Source organism: Triticum dicoccoides, chromosome 5A (genome assembly GCF_002162155.2).
Source record: "Triticum dicoccoides isolate Atlit2015 ecotype Zavitan chromosome 5A, WEW_v2.0, whole genome shotgun sequence".
NCBI classification, from domain to species: domain Eukaryota; kingdom Viridiplantae; phylum Streptophyta; class Magnoliopsida; order Poales; family Poaceae; genus Triticum; species Triticum dicoccoides.
In genome coordinates, this window is record NC_041388.1 from 77,907,530 (window position 1) to 77,927,171 (window position 19,642).

Below are 19,642 nucleotides of genomic sequence, written 5' to 3' on the forward strand. Positions count from 1 at the left end.
TTCATGAATCAGTGTTTCTTGGCTCCATCCTTGTCTTGGCATGTTCGACCTACTCCATTGAGCCGATATTCACCATCTCTTGCTTTCTGTCTCTTTTTTCTCGTTGATTCAGGAACTAATCATACCTTGTAAGAGCAACTCTAGCAGTCGGTCTGATCATCATAATAGCCGCTATCAGAGCAACTACACCGAATCGTCATATCGGTCTGATCACCATAATAATTGCTATTATGGTGATTTTGACAAAAAATGACACTCTAGCAATTGTCATACTTGACAAGACAACCAAAGTATATGGAGTAGCCTCCCTATATGGCGACTCGGAGTTGCCTTTTGGAGGGCACTCCTTATGTCAGTTGCATGTAAATTCGTGTGGCGGGAGGAAAGTTCAGGTGCCCCCACCTCACGCAGGATGACGTACTAGGAGTTTGGGGAAAAAGAGATGTCTCATTGACTAATGGGTCCCACAATTATTGCGGCAACAAATAGGGGGACTCTCAATTTGCATGTCGGCTACCCAACATCCATATCCATATGAAGCGCGTGCTCCATATGGCTGATGGCGATCGCTGATACGGTGAAACTGCCATTGTTGCTCTAAGCCTACCATGTGTCAATAGCTTGTGAGAAACTACCACCTTTTCCGGAGTTGAGGAGTGTATGTCTACCAAGAAGAATGATTTAGAATATGTTCAAAAGTGGCTATGCCTTTATATTTGCGCAATTGCTGTGCACACGATCTTTCGTGCAGGATCCGTGCCCAACACTTTTCTTAAGCCACACAGATTCAAAAAGGAGGAAATCCAGTGGTGTGCAAGACTAGTAGTCTGTGGATAGTGTGTTGTTTCCTCGTCTGCATAGCAGTGCTCATATGTGAAACATGCCGAAACCCATTAGATGACAAACTACACACATGTGTATTAATCTTGATTTTGTTTCAGGTTCGCTCGATAGCCATTGCCTCAATGTGATATCCCTAAAGACAAAGCACATATTCTCATGCCCCTCACGTCTCACGGTGCGGAGGTCTGTTTCTTTCCACGCATTCCGCACGATTTGTACTTCTTTGATGTGTGCTGTCAATGTTCCTCAATAGGCCACTTTGATTTTTTTTTTCACAAGTACTCCCTCCGTAAACTAATATAAGAGCGTTTACGCTCTTATATTAATTTACAGAGGGAGTATTATATGGACGAGGATGTTCGCGCGCATGGTCACCTGGAAAAAAAAGTTTGATACTACCAAGCCGGCAAGCCCACTTCAACATTTTCACCATTTTACCTGTTGATTGATCCGGATCCACGATCACGTATGATGGATGCCCTAATTAAGACCCCCTCGCGCATCAGCACTGTGGTAGGACCACTGAGAAAAAAGAACACGATCGCCATTTCGAGCCTCAAACGCGGCGGTCGCCCTCCACCGAAAAACGGTCTCCAAATTTCGAACCCTTCCAAGCGGGGGGAGGGGTCAGCCTCGCCCGTGATCCCATCGCAGCCGTCCATTTCGAAAGGATTCTCCCCGACCCGCATCCCGTTACCCTACCCTACCCCACCCCACCCACACTTCCTCGGCCACCTCGCAATCGCACAAACCCAAATCCTTCCTCCCCTCCCCCCCGCCTCGAGTTTGTGTGTGTGAGAGAGGGGGTCTAGAACCTTCTAGAACGGAGAGCACTAGGCCCAGCTCGCCGGTCCGGCGGCTCGCCGCGCAACCCTAGGTAGGTCCGGTCCTCGCGCTCCCCCGCCAGGCGATTCGGAGGGGGCGGCGACGCGATCTGCGACCTGCGCCGGAGCGACGTCGACTGTTTCGATTCTTGTTTTTCTCCCCCCAATTTTCGAAATCTCCCGCCCGCCGCGGGCGACCCTGGATCTCCCCCGCGGAAGAGGGCTCTAGAGGCTGCGGCGGCGGCACTGCATTACACCATTCGCCGCCTCGCGCTGCTCCTCGCCACCGCCGCCGCCACATCCGCGTCCGCCTCCTCCGGGCTCAGGTGCGTCCAGCTTCTTCTCCGGGAAGGCTTCGGCCCGTTCGGGCTTTGTGTTTTCTGGTCCGGGGGTTTGAGCCAGGCCCGTGGCGTCCGTGCAGAATGGTGCGGGATCTCGGCGCCGCCCGCCGCACCCCGGCGAGGGCCTCCGCCTCGGAGGCCGGCAACGACGAGAACGCGCAGGGCGACGGCTCGGCCCCAGCGCTCGTCGGTGGCTCTGCGGAGTCCGACGCGGGGGCGTCCCGACCCCCTCTCCTCGCCATCCAGCCGCAGGCGTCGGGGCTGAAGCGGAAGCCGGAGTCGCCGGCGCCCACGCCCTCCAAGCTCCCGTTCCGGACCCCCGAGAAGGCCGCCGCGCGGAGCCGGTTCGGGTGGGCCCCGCCCCGCGCCGAGGAGCTGCCGCCGCGGATGGGCGCGACCACGATGACCACTCCCCGTGCGCATCGCGGTAAGGCCGTGCCGGCGGCCTCCTCCGAGGGCGGGTCCACGCACAGCACGCCCACGAAGAGCGTGTCAAAGCCGGCTTACAGTGTGGGGCTGAGCGGGCCGAGGCCGGTGACGAGCGGTGGTGCCCGGGGCCCAGGATCGGGGTTGGGGTGCTCAATGGCAGCCAGGGGTGCGCCCGTGTCGTCTGGGCCAGCCACGGTGGTGAGTTCTGTGGAGGTGCCCCAGTTCGAACTACGGGAAGATCCCTCCTTCTGGATGGACAATAACGTGCAGGTATGCACTCTGATTTTTGTTGGTGCCTAGTGAAACCATTGATTAATTGCTTGGAAATAACATTATGTCTACTCATCATTTAGCTCAAGTAGTACACTGTGGCTAGTGATTGATAATTACAGAATTTCATTTGGTAGTCTGAATCTCAACGTATGAACTGGGGAAAAAGGAGCTACTTTTTTGCTAATTTTCTTCCGACTTAGGTAATCGTAAAACTAGAAATGTTCCTCAGTTAACAATTATGTAGATTGCCGTAAGATTCTTTCTCTTTTCACTTTTGGGAGGAATTATCCGTTTGCATTTAAGACAAGGAATGATGCATGTGAGCTTTAAATTGTGAATCAGTACATGTGTTGGAGAGTCAGCTTCACCATCCACATGATTCCAAATACAGAAAAAACCCACCCTACACCTTATTTACATTTGTGGTTTATTCTCCAGGTTGTTATCCGTGTCCGCCCTCTAAATAACTTGGAGAAAACTGTGCATGGTTATAATCGGTGTTTGAAACAAGAAAGTGCCCAGACTATCACATGGATTGGTCAGCCAGAAACCCGTTTTACATTTGACCATGTTGCCTGTGAAGGAGTGAACCAGGTCAGCTTGAAAACGATTTGATTTCATGCTTTGATTCTACTTCTCAGATTGTGGTTAACAGATGAATTTGAAATTGCCAGGAAGTACTTTTCCGTGTTGCTGGCTTACCAATGGTTGAGAACTGTATGGCTGGATACAACAGCTGTGTCTTTGCATATGGGCAGGTAGCTCACAATGTCGTTGTTTTATTTGTTGACCATGAGGATTGCGTTCATGCTCTTAAACCTTTTAACTGTTTGCAGACTGGAAGTGGAAAGACATACACGATGCTTGGCGAAATTAGTGATCTGGAAGTGAGGCCTAGTCCAGAACGTGGAATGACACCACGCATTTTCGAGTTCCTGTTTGCGAGAATTAGAGCGGTAACAGACTCCCCATGCATAACATATTCGTTAGTGTCTACTGCATGAGCAAGTATCTCATCATGCTGCTAATCTTGAACCCGTTATGTGTGCAACCGAAAACTGTAGGAGGAAGAGAGCAGGAGGGACGAAAAGCTCAAGTACAACTGCAAGTGTTCTTTTCTTGAGATTTACAATGAACAAATTACAGATCTTCTTGACCCTTCGTCCACAAATCTTGCAGTATGCTTTCACGCTATTGTTGAAGTGAATACGACATATTAGTGCAACACCATTTTTTGTGATTTTACTAAGCATGAAACCTAATGTGCAGCTCCGAGAAGATATAAGGAATGGAGTATACGTAGAAAATCTGACTGAACTTGAAGTTGGCTGTGTCAATGATATCATTAAACTTTTGATGCAGGTAATATAGTTATTCTTGATTTATTTTTTCTTGTGAATATCTCATGGCAATACTGCCCATGAATTTGAAGTAATCAGGCTTTCCTGAAACCTATTTCAGGGCTCCATGAATAGGAAAGTGGCTGCTACAAATATGAACCGTGAGAGTAGCCGCTCCCACAGTGTGTTCACGTGTATTATCGAGAGTACGTGGGAGAAAGATTCTACAACTAACTTACGGTTTGCAAGACTGAACCTAGTTGATCTTGCTGGGTCAGAAAGGTAGGTAGACAATATTCTCTCTTGTGCCACAGTTTATTGTGCTAAGTGAAATATCAGTTCCTTAATATATCTACCTGAAACAGGCAGAGAACATCCGGTGCTGAAGGTGAGCGGCTGAAGGAAGCTGCTAATATTAACAAATCGTTATCAACACTGGGGTTCGTATCTAACACTCTTTTAGTTGAAAAATTATCTGAACATGGTGTTGCTATTACTCATCCATGTGTCCTTAACTGAACTGTGAATTGCAGTCTTGTGATAATGAGTCTAGTTGATCTTACAAACGGGAAGCAAAGGCATGTTCCTTATAGAGACTCAAGATTAACGTTTCTTCTCCAGGTAGCAATCTTGAGATAACATATTATTGTTTTCATAATTGTTGTTCCTTGCAGTGTAGTAATTATTCTACTTCCACTTTCACATATAGGATTCTCTTGGTGGAAACTCCAAGACCATGATCATCGCAAATGTCAGCCCTTCATTGTGGTAATGAATTTTGGATTTAGATCCGACCTAACTTGGATAGAGCTTGAGATGCATTTTCGTATCCTCATATTTTTCTGTGTGTGTTTAAATAGTTCTGGCAATGAAACACTCAGTACCCTCAAGTTTGCTCAGCGTGCAAGGCTCATTCAAAACAATGTAATTATCTGCCCTTTAAGTCAATTTTCATTTCCAAAATATCTTTGGTGACTAACCATTTGTAATTCTCACCTCTTCAAATTTGAAGGCTGTTGTGAATGAAGACGCTTCAGGAGATGTTCTAGCTTTGCAGCATCAAATTCGTCTCCTAAAGGTAATGTCTGCAGAATTTGAATCCCACTTCCAGTTCAATATAACATCACCCTAAACTAAAAGATGGTCCTTGTTTCAGGAGGAGCTAGCTGTCCTCAAGCGTCACCATGTCACTAGATCTTTACCATTCAGTACTGATATTTGCGGAAGATCTGGAGGTGATGTTGATGATGGCAGTGATCACATGAGTGTGGATGAGGAAAATAACAGTGACGCCCAAAGCATAAAGTCTTTGGAAGATTTAAAAATTTCAAATAAGCAGGTAATCTGCCTTTGTCTGGATTCCCTTAATTCTGTCTGTGTGTGCACTTCTATGTCTCTCTGTGTGAAAATTGTTCATAAATAAATTACCTTGCAGATGAGATCACTGGAAGAAACACTAGCAGGAGCTTTGAGAAGAGAATCAATGGCAGAGTCCACTATAAAGCAACTTGAAGCTGAAATTGAGCAGTTGAACCGATTGGTAACCTTTTAGCAACAACGAACAAGTGTTGTAAAACCTATCTATACATTTATTAAGGGGACATCCTGTAATGATTCTCGGTACATCTTAGGTTTCTCAACGAGAGGAGGATACAAGGTGTGCTAAGATGACGTTGAAATTTCGAGAAGATAAGATTAACAGGATGGAGGCTCTTGTTCATAACAAATTGCCAGCAGAATCATATCTACTTGAAGACAACAAAACTTTGTCACGAGAAATAGAGTTGCTTCGTGCAAAAGTGGATAAAAATCCAGAAGTAACCCGTTTTGCACTAGAAAATATCCGTTTATCAAGCCAACTCAAGAGGTATATATATTCTATACCAACATGCACCCATATTTGTTGTACTGTACTAAAACGTTTTATTATGTATCTGTAGGTATCAGCAGTTCTGTAACGAAGGGGAGAGGGAGGTTCTGTTGGATGAAGTTTCCAACATTCGTAATCAGGTCTATATTAACCTTCAGTTCGTAATTCTTACCAGTGCTGTAGTGGGTTTCTTTAATCAGCATTCCTTGTCCTTACAGGTCGTGCAAATGCTTGAGGGGAGGATGTTAACTGAGCAGCAAAATAAACTTTCATCCAAGTTTGAGGTTTAATCCCTGATTAGCTTTTCTCCCCACAGAGATTTTTTTTCAACAAATTAGCTCATACTTCCATCTTTATTCATATGTTCAGGACACAGAACATCGCTCTAGTTTAGCAAGTGAGCCCGGAACTTTGCCTAAGGAGGTACTCGTCCCCCTCTAGACAATAATTTTATCCTTTGCTTATGGTTATGTTGATTGAAACTGCAACGGCCAAGCACACCATATGTTAATGTTCTCGATCCCTTTTCAGTTGAAAAGAGCTTGTCAAGAACTGGAAACCTGCAGGAGTGAGCTACAAGGTTGCTTGGAATCAAATAAAAAACTAACTAGGTAATTGTGCAGTCAATAAGAGCTAGCATGCGTTTTCCTTGCTGTAATTTCTGTTTTTGAGCAGTTAAATTGCTTCACAGGGAAATAGCTGATCTGCAAAAAGAATTGAGTACCATCAAAATGACAAAGAGGGAGGAATGCCATTTTGAGGTATGAACAATAGCTTCTCTGAAGTATCTGATCCATGCTCTCATATTCTACAGAAATCATGCTATCCGTTATGTTGATTGAGAAAATAAGAAAACCTGACATGATGTTTTTTTTATTCTATGGACACACCAGTATTGTTCCAATGCACGTGCAAAAATGGAAGATTGTTGTGATGAGGCTTTCATGGACAACACAGAAGATATATTAAACCTGCAGCTGGAGTTGGACATACTTAAAACAATTCTTGCAGAAGAGAGGACAGTCCGTGGAGAGGTCGAGGAAAGAACTAATACCTTAAGTGATGAGCTGAAAGAAGCAAATTTACGTATCCTTCAAGCTTACAAGCAGAGTGATGCCATAGAAAGCGAACTGAATGATGCAAGATCTGTTATTGAAGCTCTTGAGTCACAGCAGATTTTGTTGATAAATGAACTAGATGAGTTGAAAAAGAATAATCAGAAAAGCTTTGAGATTCTAAAAAAGAGAGGCAGAGAAATCTCAAGATTAAATACTGAGATTGACAACCACCGTAGACAGGGCCTGGTGGCTAGTGGAGAGCCCAAAATGCAACTTTTGAAGTGTATTGAGAATGAAGATTCACCTCTGCAGAGAAAGCTGAAAAGGATGCAAGCTTCACTTGAGAAGGCAAATGACTTAAATACAAGGTACCAAAGAGATCAGGCGTCTGATAGTTCTGCGGAGCAAGAAATGGATGAAGTCCGTAGACAGGTTGAAGTTGAAACAACTGAGGTGATTATGTGCTTACAAGAAGAGCTTATGTCGCTCCAACAACAGTTAGATGCTAGTAACAAAAATGAATTGTTGGCCAAACAAAGCCTAGATGAGCTTCAACTGGAAAGGAAAGAGTTGAATGACAGGCTATTTGAGGTGATGAAAGAGAATGAAAGCCTTTCTGAACTAACTAAGGAAAAAGAAAAGAAAATTCAGCTTTTGACCAGTGGCTGGGAGAGCTTACAAGAAGATCTCATAGCGCTCCAACAACAGTTGGATGCTAGTAACAAAAATGAGTTGTTGGCCAAACAAAGCTTAGCCGAGCTCCAACTGGAAAGGAAGCAGTTGAATGATAGGCTACTTGAGGTGATGGAAGAAAATGAAAGATTTGCTGAACTAATTGAGGGAAAAGAAAAGAAAATTCAGCTGTTGACCAATGACTGGGAGAGCTTACGTGAAGAGCTTTCATCTCTCCAACAACAGCTAGATGCTAGTAACAAATATGAGTTATCGGCCAAACAAAGCCTGGATGAGCTTCAACTGGAAAGGAAAGAGTTGAATGACAGGCTACTTGAGGTGATGAAAGAGAATGGAAGCTGTTCTCAACTAATTGAGGAAAAAGAAAATAAAATTCAGCTTTTGACCAATGACTGGGAGAGCTTACAAGAAGAGTTTCTATCGCTCCAACAACAGTTCGATGCTAGTAACAAGAATGAGTTGTTGGCCAACCAAAGCTTAGATGAGCTTCAACAGGAAAGGAAACAGTTGAATGATAGGCTACTTCAGGTGATGAAAGAGAATGAAAGTTTTTCTGCCCTAACTGAGGAAAAAGAAAAGGAAATTCAGCTCCTGACCCATGACTGGGACAGATTAGCTGCTGACATTGGAAGCTTTCTCGTTGAGGGAAATGCTTCTCTTGATGAAGCTTCTGACCAGGTTGCCTTTATTTTGGAGTCCTTTTCTCAAAGAAGATGGGTTGAGGATCAAGTCCAGAAGATGTGTCAGGGTATATCTGACAGAGAGAAGTTACTCGAAGAGCTCCAAAGCCGGTTGAAAGAGGCAGATGATATAAAATGCGACTTGGACCTGAAGTTAAGGTCCTTAAGAGGAGCAATGGAGGCAATAAATGAGATGCATCAACATGAAAGGAATGATCAAGAAAAAGCTATTGCTCTTTTAAGATCTCAAGTATCTGAACAAGGACAGGTGAACCAGAGACTAGAGCTTTTGTTGGATGAATCCATTAGAACATTTGTGCAGAAGGAGGTTCTTGAACAAAGCTATGAATCATCACTGAGGGGGATGGTAGAAGAGATTCATCAGCTCAAGACTCAATTAGACCAGTCAAAGATACACATAGCTCATTCGTTGAGTCAGATCAAGGACAAGGAGCAGACATTTGAGAAGCTAAAAAATGAAGAAAATACCATTCTGTTAAGAATGTTATCAGATGTTCTGAAGGCAAAGGGTATTATACATGAGTTTGGTGTTGGATTCAATACATTGGAGTCAAGCTTTTCTGTGGACCCTGAAGAAGTTGTTTGTCAAAATTCAGACTTGAATTTGGAGGATCGGGTAAGATAATGCTCTTGTTATTTGGTATCAAGGTGAACCAAACAATCTACTATTTATGTCAGTAAGTTCCTACTGTTAATCGATCTGTATCCATTAAGAGTGTCTGTCTTTATAAATTCATGGCATGACCTTATTTTACTCCATGCTTTAGGATGAACTTAAAACATTCGGAGCCCTTGAAGCTGGAGAGCAGTGCAATGCTGACGCCCTTTGCCAACTTAGTAAGGAGATGGAGTCTGCAGTTTATAAATTACAGACGCTGCAGTCTCAGATGGCCAAGCTTCTGCAAGAAAAGGAAAATGTGAAAGGATGCCTTCTCCAGAGTCGAAGAACTGTCCAAGATCTAAATTCTGAGGTCCTTCAATTGAAGTCACAGATGATTGATCAACAGACGCGCTATGAAGCGAGAGTGGAAGAACTGGAAATAAAGATGCAGGGAAAGGACAATGACGCTGCAACATCACTTGTTTCATGGCATAAAGAGATAGAGGTACCACTTTTAAATACCCAACATCGTTAAAGGCCATTAGGCATCCATTGAAAACCTTTTTCTGTATATCTTCTGTTGGTTTTCAGAAAAGCAGACTAGGCTTCAATTGGGTTTGTAAAATAATATGAGCATTGGCAGTAGACTTGTTTCTACCTCCTCGCCAGGAGATAAATAATACAGTAGACCTGTTTATGTTTCCAGTAACAAGGCTCTTACCCAAAATGTACATGCAGGGGGTATTAATTTGCAAGAAGTAATAGTCATGTGGATTCTTTTTGAGAAATTTCAAAAGTTTTGCATCTCAATGCATCGGTAGATAGAAAAATCTTTTACCGAGTGATGAAATGTGGATTATGTGAAGGTGCATCTGCTTGAGTCAATGCACCACTATACTTCTGCCCTGCAAAGGCATGATGGGTTTTGTTATTTATTTTTTATGTAGAAGCAGCTGAGTTACATTTAATTTCTTGAGTTGGTTAACCTTGATCCCTTGTTTTCAACTATGATCATTCTTTCAGGCACTTGAAGCTGAGCTCTCAGAGACCAAAGTTCTTGCACAGCAGAAATCATTTGAGGCTTTTACTCTTATAGCCAAGTTTCAAGATGCGCAGGCAACTATAGCTGATGCAGACTCTACAGTCAAGGCACTGGTGGAAGCGAATGAAAATGCAAAACTCCAAGCAGAGAAGTACAAACAAAAGGAATCTTCTTATATTGTTGAAAAGAATGACTTGCTAAACGAGGTCAGTAGTTTGAAGATGATGCTGGATGTGAAGGGACAATATTACCTGGATATGGAAAAGAAATTCGAATCAAGCCTGCTTGAAGCAAATGAGGTAGCTCTTGAACTGGAAGATGGCATCAGATGTCTGAAGAATTTGCTATCGGAGAACCTTGAGTTTGTTTCTTCAGATGTTAAATGGATGAAGTCAAAACTTTGGCAGTTCACAGAGTTGGCAAGAACTTGGTTGGAGGAGAACTGGTTAGAGATAATTGGAAAAGATTGTGCTGTGTCTGTGTTGCACCTCTGCCATATGGGGATTTTGTTGGAGAGAATTACTGGGCTGCATGCAGAAAATGGTTTCCTTCAGCGCGGGATCTGCGAATCTAATTCTTTGATATCTACTCTGAGACAGCACAATGATAAAGCAAAAAATGAACTGGAGATGTGTAGTGTTCTCAAAGGAAAATTACTACTTGACATCAACCACAGTTTTGGTCGTGTTGCAAAGAAGGAACAAGAAGCAACTGAACTGAGCTCAAGACTGGATTCTTTCGGGAAGAAAATTCTGCATTTGCAAGCACAAGAAGAAGCAATGTTGGCACGGTCAGATTTCATTTATAACGAGCTATCTGTGTTGACTAAAGAGATTGATGCTACCAACAGGAGTTCTTTGGCAGCTGAATCCAAAGAAAAGGAAGAGCTGCACAACCAACTGGATGAGGCTTTGTTTCTCAATGGAATGTTGAAGGACACAATGCTTGAGGTTCTGAGTCTGCCTGAAGTGAACAGTGCTATACCTGCAAAGGATATGAAAGGATGTAATGAATATGAGTTGTGCAGTTGGTTTGTAAACTGCCACCATGATTCGATCATGATCAATGCAATTGCAAGTGATATTGAATTTATTGTTTTGGCTTCAGAAGTGGAGCAAGAAAAAATACAACTGCAAACACAAAATCTTATGTTTACCGAAGTACTTGAAGGATTGAAGACAGAAGCAACTCTGTGGAAAGTTGACCAGGATTTGGGTAGTCTTGCAATTTATGCTTTACACGAGGAGAACAGTAATACAAGGATTGATTTGGAGAACCTAAAGCGGAACAAGGATGAAGTTATGGAAAGCCTACTTGCAACGCGTGAGGAAAATTCAAAACTTCGATATGTAGTTGATTCCTTGGAGTCCAACATCAAATCCTTGCAAACAGATCTAGATGGGAAAGCCAAAGCTCTGATGGAGTTGCAATGCTCCCATGCAGCCTTATGTAAAGAGCTTGAGTTGAAAGCTGAGGTCACTGAACTTGGAATTTCAAGAGAAAATGCTTTGAGGTCCGAGAATGATTTACTGAAACATGAAAAGCTGGATATTCTGTGCAAGGACCAGAGGATGTTTCATTTGGTTTCTAATATTGATATGGAGAAGTTATCATTCTCCTTCCAAGCATATTTGGATCAAATTAACACAGAAGTGCAAAAACACATTGATGAGCAATTGACCACAGTGATGAAGTTCTCCAATGACTTAAACTTGGTTCAATTGTCTGTTGAGGAGTTGAGCACCCATAATTCCTTTCTACAGTCTGAATTAGCAAGGAAAGATGAATTGGCAAAGGGCTTATCATTTGATCTTAGCCTATTACAGGAGTCAGCGTCGGTTGCAAAAGATCAAGCAGATCAACTTATTGAGTTGACTGAAGCAATCACCTCATTAGAACATGAGGTTGCTTCTAAATCACATGATCTTGATAATCTTGTTTCTGGAAGCCAACTACTAGAAGCTCAAGTCATGAAGAGTAATGAAAAGATTTTGGTGCTAGAGGAGCAGCTAGCAAGTACAGTTGGTGAACTAAATGCAGTTTCTATGGAAAACACTGAGTTGAGATCTCAGCTCAATCATATTGAACAGATCGGTTACTCTATGAAAGAGGAGTTAGCCCATAAAAGTAATGCCACTGAAAGAATGGAAGAAGAGTTGATTGAGCTGAGAAATTTACTTGATGAAAGGAACAGCTTCCTTCAAAATTTACAAAATAACTTCTCCAAGCTCTCGGATGAGAAGCAATACTGTGACTCTCAGGTGCTTCTCTTGAGAGAGAAGCTGGAGATGGCTCAGGCAGTGGCAGAAGAAAGTGAAGCAATTGCTACGGAGGCCCGACAGGTTCAGCTACCTACTTGATTATTGTTTTTCTCTCTTAATATTGCTTGTGTTATTCTTCTTGTATAACCCTTCTGTTGTACTTCTACAGATAGCAGATGAAAGGAAGACATATGCTGAAGAGAAGGATGAAGAAGTCAAGCTATTGGAGAGGTCAATTGAGGAGCTCGAGAGTACCATATTTGCTCTGGAGAACCAGGTGAGCTGTCTACTTCTATTTCAGTGTTGATTCTTACTTACTGCAGTAACTTCTTGTAACAATAGCACTGGTTATTTCTCTTAAGGTGGGCAACATCAAGGATGAAGCGGAACGACAGAGAATACAGAGAGAAGAATTAGAAGTGGAGCTGCAGAGAGTCAGGCACCAAATGTCGTCTGTACCATCATCTGGGAAACTAAAGAGCTTTGGGGAAGATGGAATGGTTGATTCAACTGACTCATTCAGGTTTGCAAGATTACTATTTTTTACCAGTCACAAATTTTGCAGTTGTTAGTTCATTTGTTAGGTGTTTGAGCCTACTGTCTTGTTTCACATTCGTTTCCCTGTTTTTTTTTTCTTGATGAAAAGCAGAGCTCCTGCCATGGTTCTTAGAAAAAGATAACACTTGGCTTAACTTTCTCCTGCAGGCACTCAAGAGAGATACATACCGAGCTACTAAGTGCTCAGGAGAGTATCAAAATGCTTCAAAAGGAGGTTGCTGAAAAGGAATCAGAGGTAATAATATATTCTCTAATCATTTTAGAAATATTTTAGTTGTTCAGACTTCAGACTATGGTCATCTGCTATCATCCAGGTGTTATCGAAATATTGATGGGTTTGCTATGTGCTCTCTTATTCTTATAGATTGCTCAATGCAAGTCACACATATCTGAGCTAAACTTACATGCTGAGGCAGCAGCACGTGAATATAAGCAGAAGGTAAGCAGTCTCATTTGTCTGATTTAGTTTCATGAAGTGAAATTAGCAACAATTTTCAAGGATGCTAATGAAAAATGATCTGGTTAGTTCATGGAGCTAGAGGCTATGGCACATCAGGTTAATACTGACAACCCATCAACAAATGCTTGCTCCATGAGACCGGAGAAGATTAGCTTGAAACCTCGAGGTTCAGGCTCCCCATTTAAATGTATTGGATTGGGCTTTGTACAACAAGTGAATTCTGAGAAAGATGAAGAACTTACTGCTGCAAAGCAACGTATTGTGGAACTCGAGGGCATAGCAGCTAGTCGACAAAGGGAGGTGAGATTTCTCTTAAAGAACACTTTATTCTGTCGATTCTGTTTTGTAGTTTTACTAACTTACCTTTTTTCTATGTAGATATTCATGTTGAATGCGAAATTAGCTACAACAGAAAGTATGACACATGATGTGATTCGTGATATGTTGGGGGTTAAGATGAACATGACAACTTGGGCGGTAGGAATGCATATTCGCTTAGTTCTAAATTTATATATTCCAATGTATGCATCTAAACCACTTATGTTTTGTAAACATGTTCCTATTGTATTGTAGACACTAGTTGACAAACAGCAAAAGATGAGCACAAAAGAGTCAGTTGCTTATCAAACTGAAGAATCTAAAGAGGTAACTGCCACAGTACCTAAAATTTTCTTGCAACTTGTCTTATCTCTTGAACTGTGTTTAAAACTAAGTATTTATCAGTCCAATGAGCTGATGAAGTTGAAGCAGCAGCTTGATGAATTCATTGAAGAGAGACAGAGGTAGATACTTTTCCATCTACTATGACCTCCTTATAATCTCAATAATAGGTTATATGATATACATGTGAATGTTTTTGCAACAGTTGGATTGATGAAATTAACCAAAGACAATCAGAACTTGGAGCTGCCCGTATTACTGTAGAGCAATTACGGCAAAAGGAACATTTTATGGTAGCTGAAGTTGACTTGCTGAAGGTATGACAATTAAGGTTTCCACTAGAAAGGAAAACACATATTTCTTTCTCTGTTGCTATGGTAAATGTTTGTTTGTTATATTAATAGGCTGGTATATTGTAGGCTGAGAATGCAAACTACAAAACGATCATTTTTAATCTTGAAGATGAAGTAAAGAAGCTTACCAGACAACAGAATCTCCAGCTGCGAATTAATCACCATGTCAAAACTAAGGTATCCAGTACTTCTACATCTTGTTTGTTATTTCTGAACATTGCTGTTTCAGCGTCTGATCATCTTCCGTGCATTTTTTACTTCTCGATAGGAAGAGAATATCCTTCTGAAAAAGCAGAATGAAGAACTAAGTGCAAAGCTGCAGCAGCTAGGGGCCATTGTTACCCGCACAAAAGAAAAGCTTGCCCGCTACATGGTCTCGGATGGAAAAGATCCACATCAGCAGATTGAAGAGGAAGAGCTTTTGAGGAAGAAACTAGAGGTGCGTGTACTTTGTTTCCATCTGTAAAGCATTATGGTGTGTACAAGGGCACTGATATTCTGCTTGTTTACATGTCAACAGGAAAGTGAACAAGATAGAAGCAAACTCGCAGAAAATCTATCGAGTTTGTGTACCAGTGTTCTGAAGGTATGGGTATTTCTGCTAAGAGGAAAAGCAGCGTCCTCATGTGGTTGATGTGAGCTTGCCACATTACATGACCAAACATGAACCTTACTGTTGCTACAGGTAGCTGGAGTTAGAAACCATGAATCTGAAACGAGTCTTCTGAAAGCAATGGAAGCCCTAAATCAACTCCAGTGCTGCATTTCTTCCTTGGAGAGTGAGGTTGAAGATCTTCGAATAAAGGTGCGATGGTGCAAAAACCATTTTCGAAACGACCTAATTAAATCTTGTTATTTACTGACAACGAAAAAAAAAATCACCTTCTGCAGTGCAAACTACTGCGTGAAAAAGCTCGACTAAACAGTCTCCGGAGCGACTCGTCCTCTATGAGCTCGGGGGCGAACGAGAGCTCCAGATCGCCAAGCTTGTGCAGATCTCCAAGCATTTCGTCTTTCCGATGAGGCAAAACAAGTGTACATAATACGTAGTTTGTTAGTACTGGTTAGTCATCAGCTAACACCTATCTGTAGGCCTTACGCATCTCCTAGTACAGTTGAAGGGAGGATGGGAATCTAGCAATCTCCATTGCCGATGTTGTACCTGTTCATCTGCAGCTGAACGATGTACATTCCATTAATGAAATCCACTGCAACCATTCTTTATGTGTCATATCGTCTGTGAGCTTATATTTTGTCTGTGTTTGGCTCTATGCTGCTGCGGGCAAGCTCACGATTTTGACTCACGCCTACATTTTGGATTTTGGAGCTCCTAAGAGTCGGAGCTCTCATGGTTGATTGAGGTCCTGTTTGTTTCATAAGTCCTAGGACTTTTTTAAGTCCCGAGTCCTTACCTGTTTGTTTACAGGGACTTATCATGGGCTAGAGGTTATTAAATGACATGCTGAAAGACCATGTTACCCCTAGTAATAAAACACTTGTTCATAACCCTTGTTCATACAATCGAATTATAGAATAGTGACAACCGAAATAACACTTGTTCATAACACTTGTTCATACAAATGAATTAACACTTGTTCGTGCCAACACTTGTTCATAACAACCGAAATAAGAGAGATTACATAACAATCGAGATAACAGAGATTACATAAGCAAAGAACACTTGTTCATATCATTGTTGTTTCAAGGACTACAACCCATCAGCGACCCAAGCTCTGAATTGATTCATAGCAGCACTGTCCATCTCATTTGTTGTAGTCGTTGGCATAGACAATGGTACATAGTTTTCATCTTGATCACACAAGTCGAAATCTATATCGGCTAGTTGACTTTGTCTAATAAAATTGTGCAGTGCAATGCAAGCCACAATGATTTTGCTTTGTTTCTGTTGTGAATAACTAGGCAAGTGAAACAAAATCCTCCACTTGTTCTTCAGGACTCCAAAACACCTCTTGATGACATTTCTAAGTGAAGAATGAGTGAAATTGAAGTGTTCCTTTTTTCCTCTAGGCATTGTGCCATCACGGTACTCCTGGAAATGATAGGTTAAACCCATGTATGGTGCAAGATAACCCGGTCTATTTGGGTACCCTGAGTCCACAAGATAGAACTTATTAGGTGGTGGTTTTGAAAACTTGTCACCAAATCTGGATCAGGCATCATTGAAGACCCTCATGTCATGCACTGATCCTGGCCATCTAGCTAGGACAAATGTGAATCTCATATCAAAGTCACACACACACATCACATTCTGACTCTTCTCCTTATGTCTATTCCTATGCTAAACATGTTGTAACAGGTAGTTCCGTTGCCTAGTGTTGTCATAACCCAATCATGCCCAGACTCTATTGGTACTCTTCTAGGCCCTTTGTTACAGTAAGAGTCCAAGTAGTACATACCAATCATGCAGGCCATCTGCATCATTCTTCTCTTCCTTTTTTGGTGCATGAACAACATCAGTGCTTCATCATCACTGCTGCTCACATCATCACTGCTGATTCCATCAACACCGCTGTCATCATCCTGAAACATGCAAACATTAGTACAACTTCTTCATCATGCATCACCTCTTCAAATTGAAAACATTAGTACATGCAAACATTATGAAACACACTAACATGCAATGATCATTTAACAAGGTCACACAACACAGGTCCATTACATATATTAGAAAAAGGACAAACAAAAGTAGAATCAAGCTGGTTCAAATTCTACACCAAGGTATACCATTGTACACACAATTAGCTAGCACAAAAAGAAGATGAATTTGCACCATGTGACAGAAAGCTAACTATGTATACCAATCAGAAATTTACCTCTCCAAAAGCATTGTTGTCATCTTCATCTTCAAAGCCTTCATTCTCATCAACATCTTCTGAAGACGCATCAGTTGACGAAACACGTTACTTCCCCGCAGCTTTTCCTCTACTACCGGCCAATGAGGACCCATGGGCTCGACCTACACCGCGTCCGGTGACCTGGGACACGGTCCTCCCACGCCCTATGAAGCCTCCCTCAACGGCAGCTGCACCCGGGGCGACGAGCGGACGCAGGTGAGAGCCGGCTCGACCTCCGTTGTTCAGAGACCGGGTGCGGCCTCCTCCGCCCTGGGACATGATACGTCTCCAACATATCTATAATTTTTGATTGTTCCATGCTATTATATTATCTGTGTTGGATGTTAATGGGCTTTATTTTACACTGTTATATTATTTTTGGGACTAACCTACTAACCCCAGGCCTAGTGCAAATTGTTGTTTTTTGCCTATTTTAGTGTTTCGCGGAAAAGGAATATCAAACGGAATCCAAACGGAATGAAACCTTCGGGAAAGTTATTTTTGGAACAAACGCGATCTAGAGGACTTGGAGTGGATGTCAAGAAACAAACGAGGAGTCCATGAGGCAGGGGGGCGCGCCCTCCCCCCTCATGGGCCCCTCGTGGCTCAACCGACCTACGTCTTCCTCCTATATATACTCATATACCCTGAGAACAACCAGGAGCACCACGAAACCCTATTTCCACCGCCGCAACCTTCTGTACCCAAGAGATCTCATCTTGGGGCCTTTTCCGGAGCTCTGCCGAAGGGGGCATCGATCACGGAGGGCCTCTACATCAACTCCATGGCCTCCCCGGTGATGTGTGAGTAGTTTACTTCAGACCTTCGGGTCCATAGTTATTAGCTAGATAGCTTCTTCTCTCTCTTTGGATCTCAATATAAAGTTCTCCTCGATCTTCTTGGAGATTTATTCGATGTAACTCTTTTTGCGGTGTGTTTGTCGAGATCCGATGAATCGTGGGTTTATGATCGGTCTATCTATGAACAATATTTGATTCTTCTTTGAAATCTTTTATGTATGATTGGTTATCTTTGCAAGTCTTTTCGAATTATCAGTTTGGTTTGGCCTACTAGATTGATCGTTCTTGCAATGGGAGAAATGCTTAGCTTTGGGTTCAATCCTGCAGTGCTCGATCCCAGTGACAAAAAGGGAAACAACACATATTGTATTGTTGCCATCGAGAATAAAAAGATGAGGTTTATATCATATTGCTTGAGTTTATCCCTCTACATCGTGTCATCTTACCTAATGCGTTACTCTGTTCTTATGAACTTAATACTCTAGATGCATGCTGGATAGCGGTCGATGTGTGGAGTAATAGTAGTAGATGCAGGCAGGTGTCGGTCTACTTGTCACGGATGTGATGCCTATATACATGATCATGCCTAGATATTCTCATAATTATTCGCTTTTCTATCAATTTGCTCGACAATAATTTGTTCACCCACCGTAATACTTATGCTATCTTGAGAGAATCCACTAGTGAAACCTATGGCCCCCGGGTCTATCTTTTATTATATAAGTTTCCAATCTATTTTATCTTGCAATCTTTATATTTCAATCTTTATCATAAAAATACCAAAAAATATTATCTTATCATCTCTATCAGATCTCACCCTTGCAAGTGGTCGTGAAGGGATTGACAACCCCTTTATCGCGTTGGTTGCGAGGTTCTTATTTGTTTGTGTAGGTACGAGGTGACTCGCGCGTGGTCTCCTACTGGATTGATACCTTGGTTCTTAAAAACTGAGGGAAATACTTACGCTACTTTGTTGCATCACCCTTTCCTCTTTAAGAGAAAACCAACACAGTGCTCAAGAGGTTGTAGGACACGGGCCTCCCACGACCAGGTCCAATAGGAGGAAGACCATGACCGTCCGACTGGTCAAGGAGGAGTTGCTGGTACGATCCCAACTCAGGGTAGTCGTTGACGTTGCTGTTGAGATCCAAGAATCCCCTCTCCCCCTCCCCCGAGATTTCCGTCGGCGGATGAGCCCTGGGATGCCTGATGATGCAAGGGGAACTGAGAGAAGAAGGGGATCCGGTCCTCCTCATCGTCGGCCATGGCAGCGGCGGTTCAGGGCACAACTGGCGACAGCAGCGATTGGAGCAGGGTGCGGGGAAGGAGCGAAGCGGGGATGCGGGGAAGGAGCGATGTGGGGAAGCGATAAGGTAGGTGCGGGGCAGGGGTAATCGATGGAAAAGTCCCTATAAGTTCCTCCTTGAGAGTCTTTTTTGATAAGTCTCAAATCACCACTTTAAGTCCCTATAAGTCCCCCCTGTTTGGTTTAGATGGGACTTATAGGGACTTTTTTAAGTCCCTAAACCAATAAGTCCCTGGAAACAAACACCCTCCGAGGTGTATAGTTTTGAATTTTGCTCGTGATTTTGACTGGGTCGTGCGCCCGGTGGGTCCCTTTGGTCAGGGCATAATTATTCAATGCTCGATGGGAGTGATGTGAGCGTTCTTAACTGTCTT

The 19,642-nt window shown here is 42.7% G+C and overlaps 1 protein-coding gene across 1 annotated transcript; it reads left to right on the plus strand.

The window, feature by feature from the left end:
- The first annotated feature begins 1,568 nt into the window (after positions 1–1,568).
- LOC119299450 (kinesin-like protein KIN-12F) lies at positions 1,569–15,537 on the plus strand. Its single transcript, XM_037576680.1, has 38 exons — positions 1,569–1,993; positions 2,089–2,707; positions 3,149–3,304; positions 3,385–3,468; positions 3,547–3,666; positions 3,775–3,888; positions 3,980–4,072; positions 4,172–4,332; positions 4,416–4,490; positions 4,584–4,671; positions 4,760–4,818; positions 4,911–4,974; positions 5,063–5,128; positions 5,207–5,389; positions 5,486–5,590; positions 5,682–5,917; positions 5,991–6,060; positions 6,139–6,204; positions 6,290–6,343; positions 6,452–6,531; positions 6,612–6,681; positions 6,814–8,988; positions 9,140–9,478; positions 9,997–12,357; positions 12,446–12,553; positions 12,639–12,799; positions 12,982–13,069; positions 13,199–13,273; positions 13,361–13,594; positions 13,673–13,771; positions 13,868–13,939; positions 14,018–14,076; positions 14,160–14,271; positions 14,374–14,484; positions 14,576–14,746; positions 14,828–14,893; positions 14,993–15,112; positions 15,199–15,537. The coding sequence occupies exons 2-38, from the start codon at positions 2,090–2,092 to the stop codon at positions 15,328–15,330; spliced, it is 9,045 nt and encodes a 3,014-aa protein (XP_037432577.1). The 5' UTR covers positions 1,569–1,993; position 2,089; the 3' UTR covers positions 15,331–15,537.
- Positions 15,538–19,642: the final 4,105 nt, after the last annotated feature.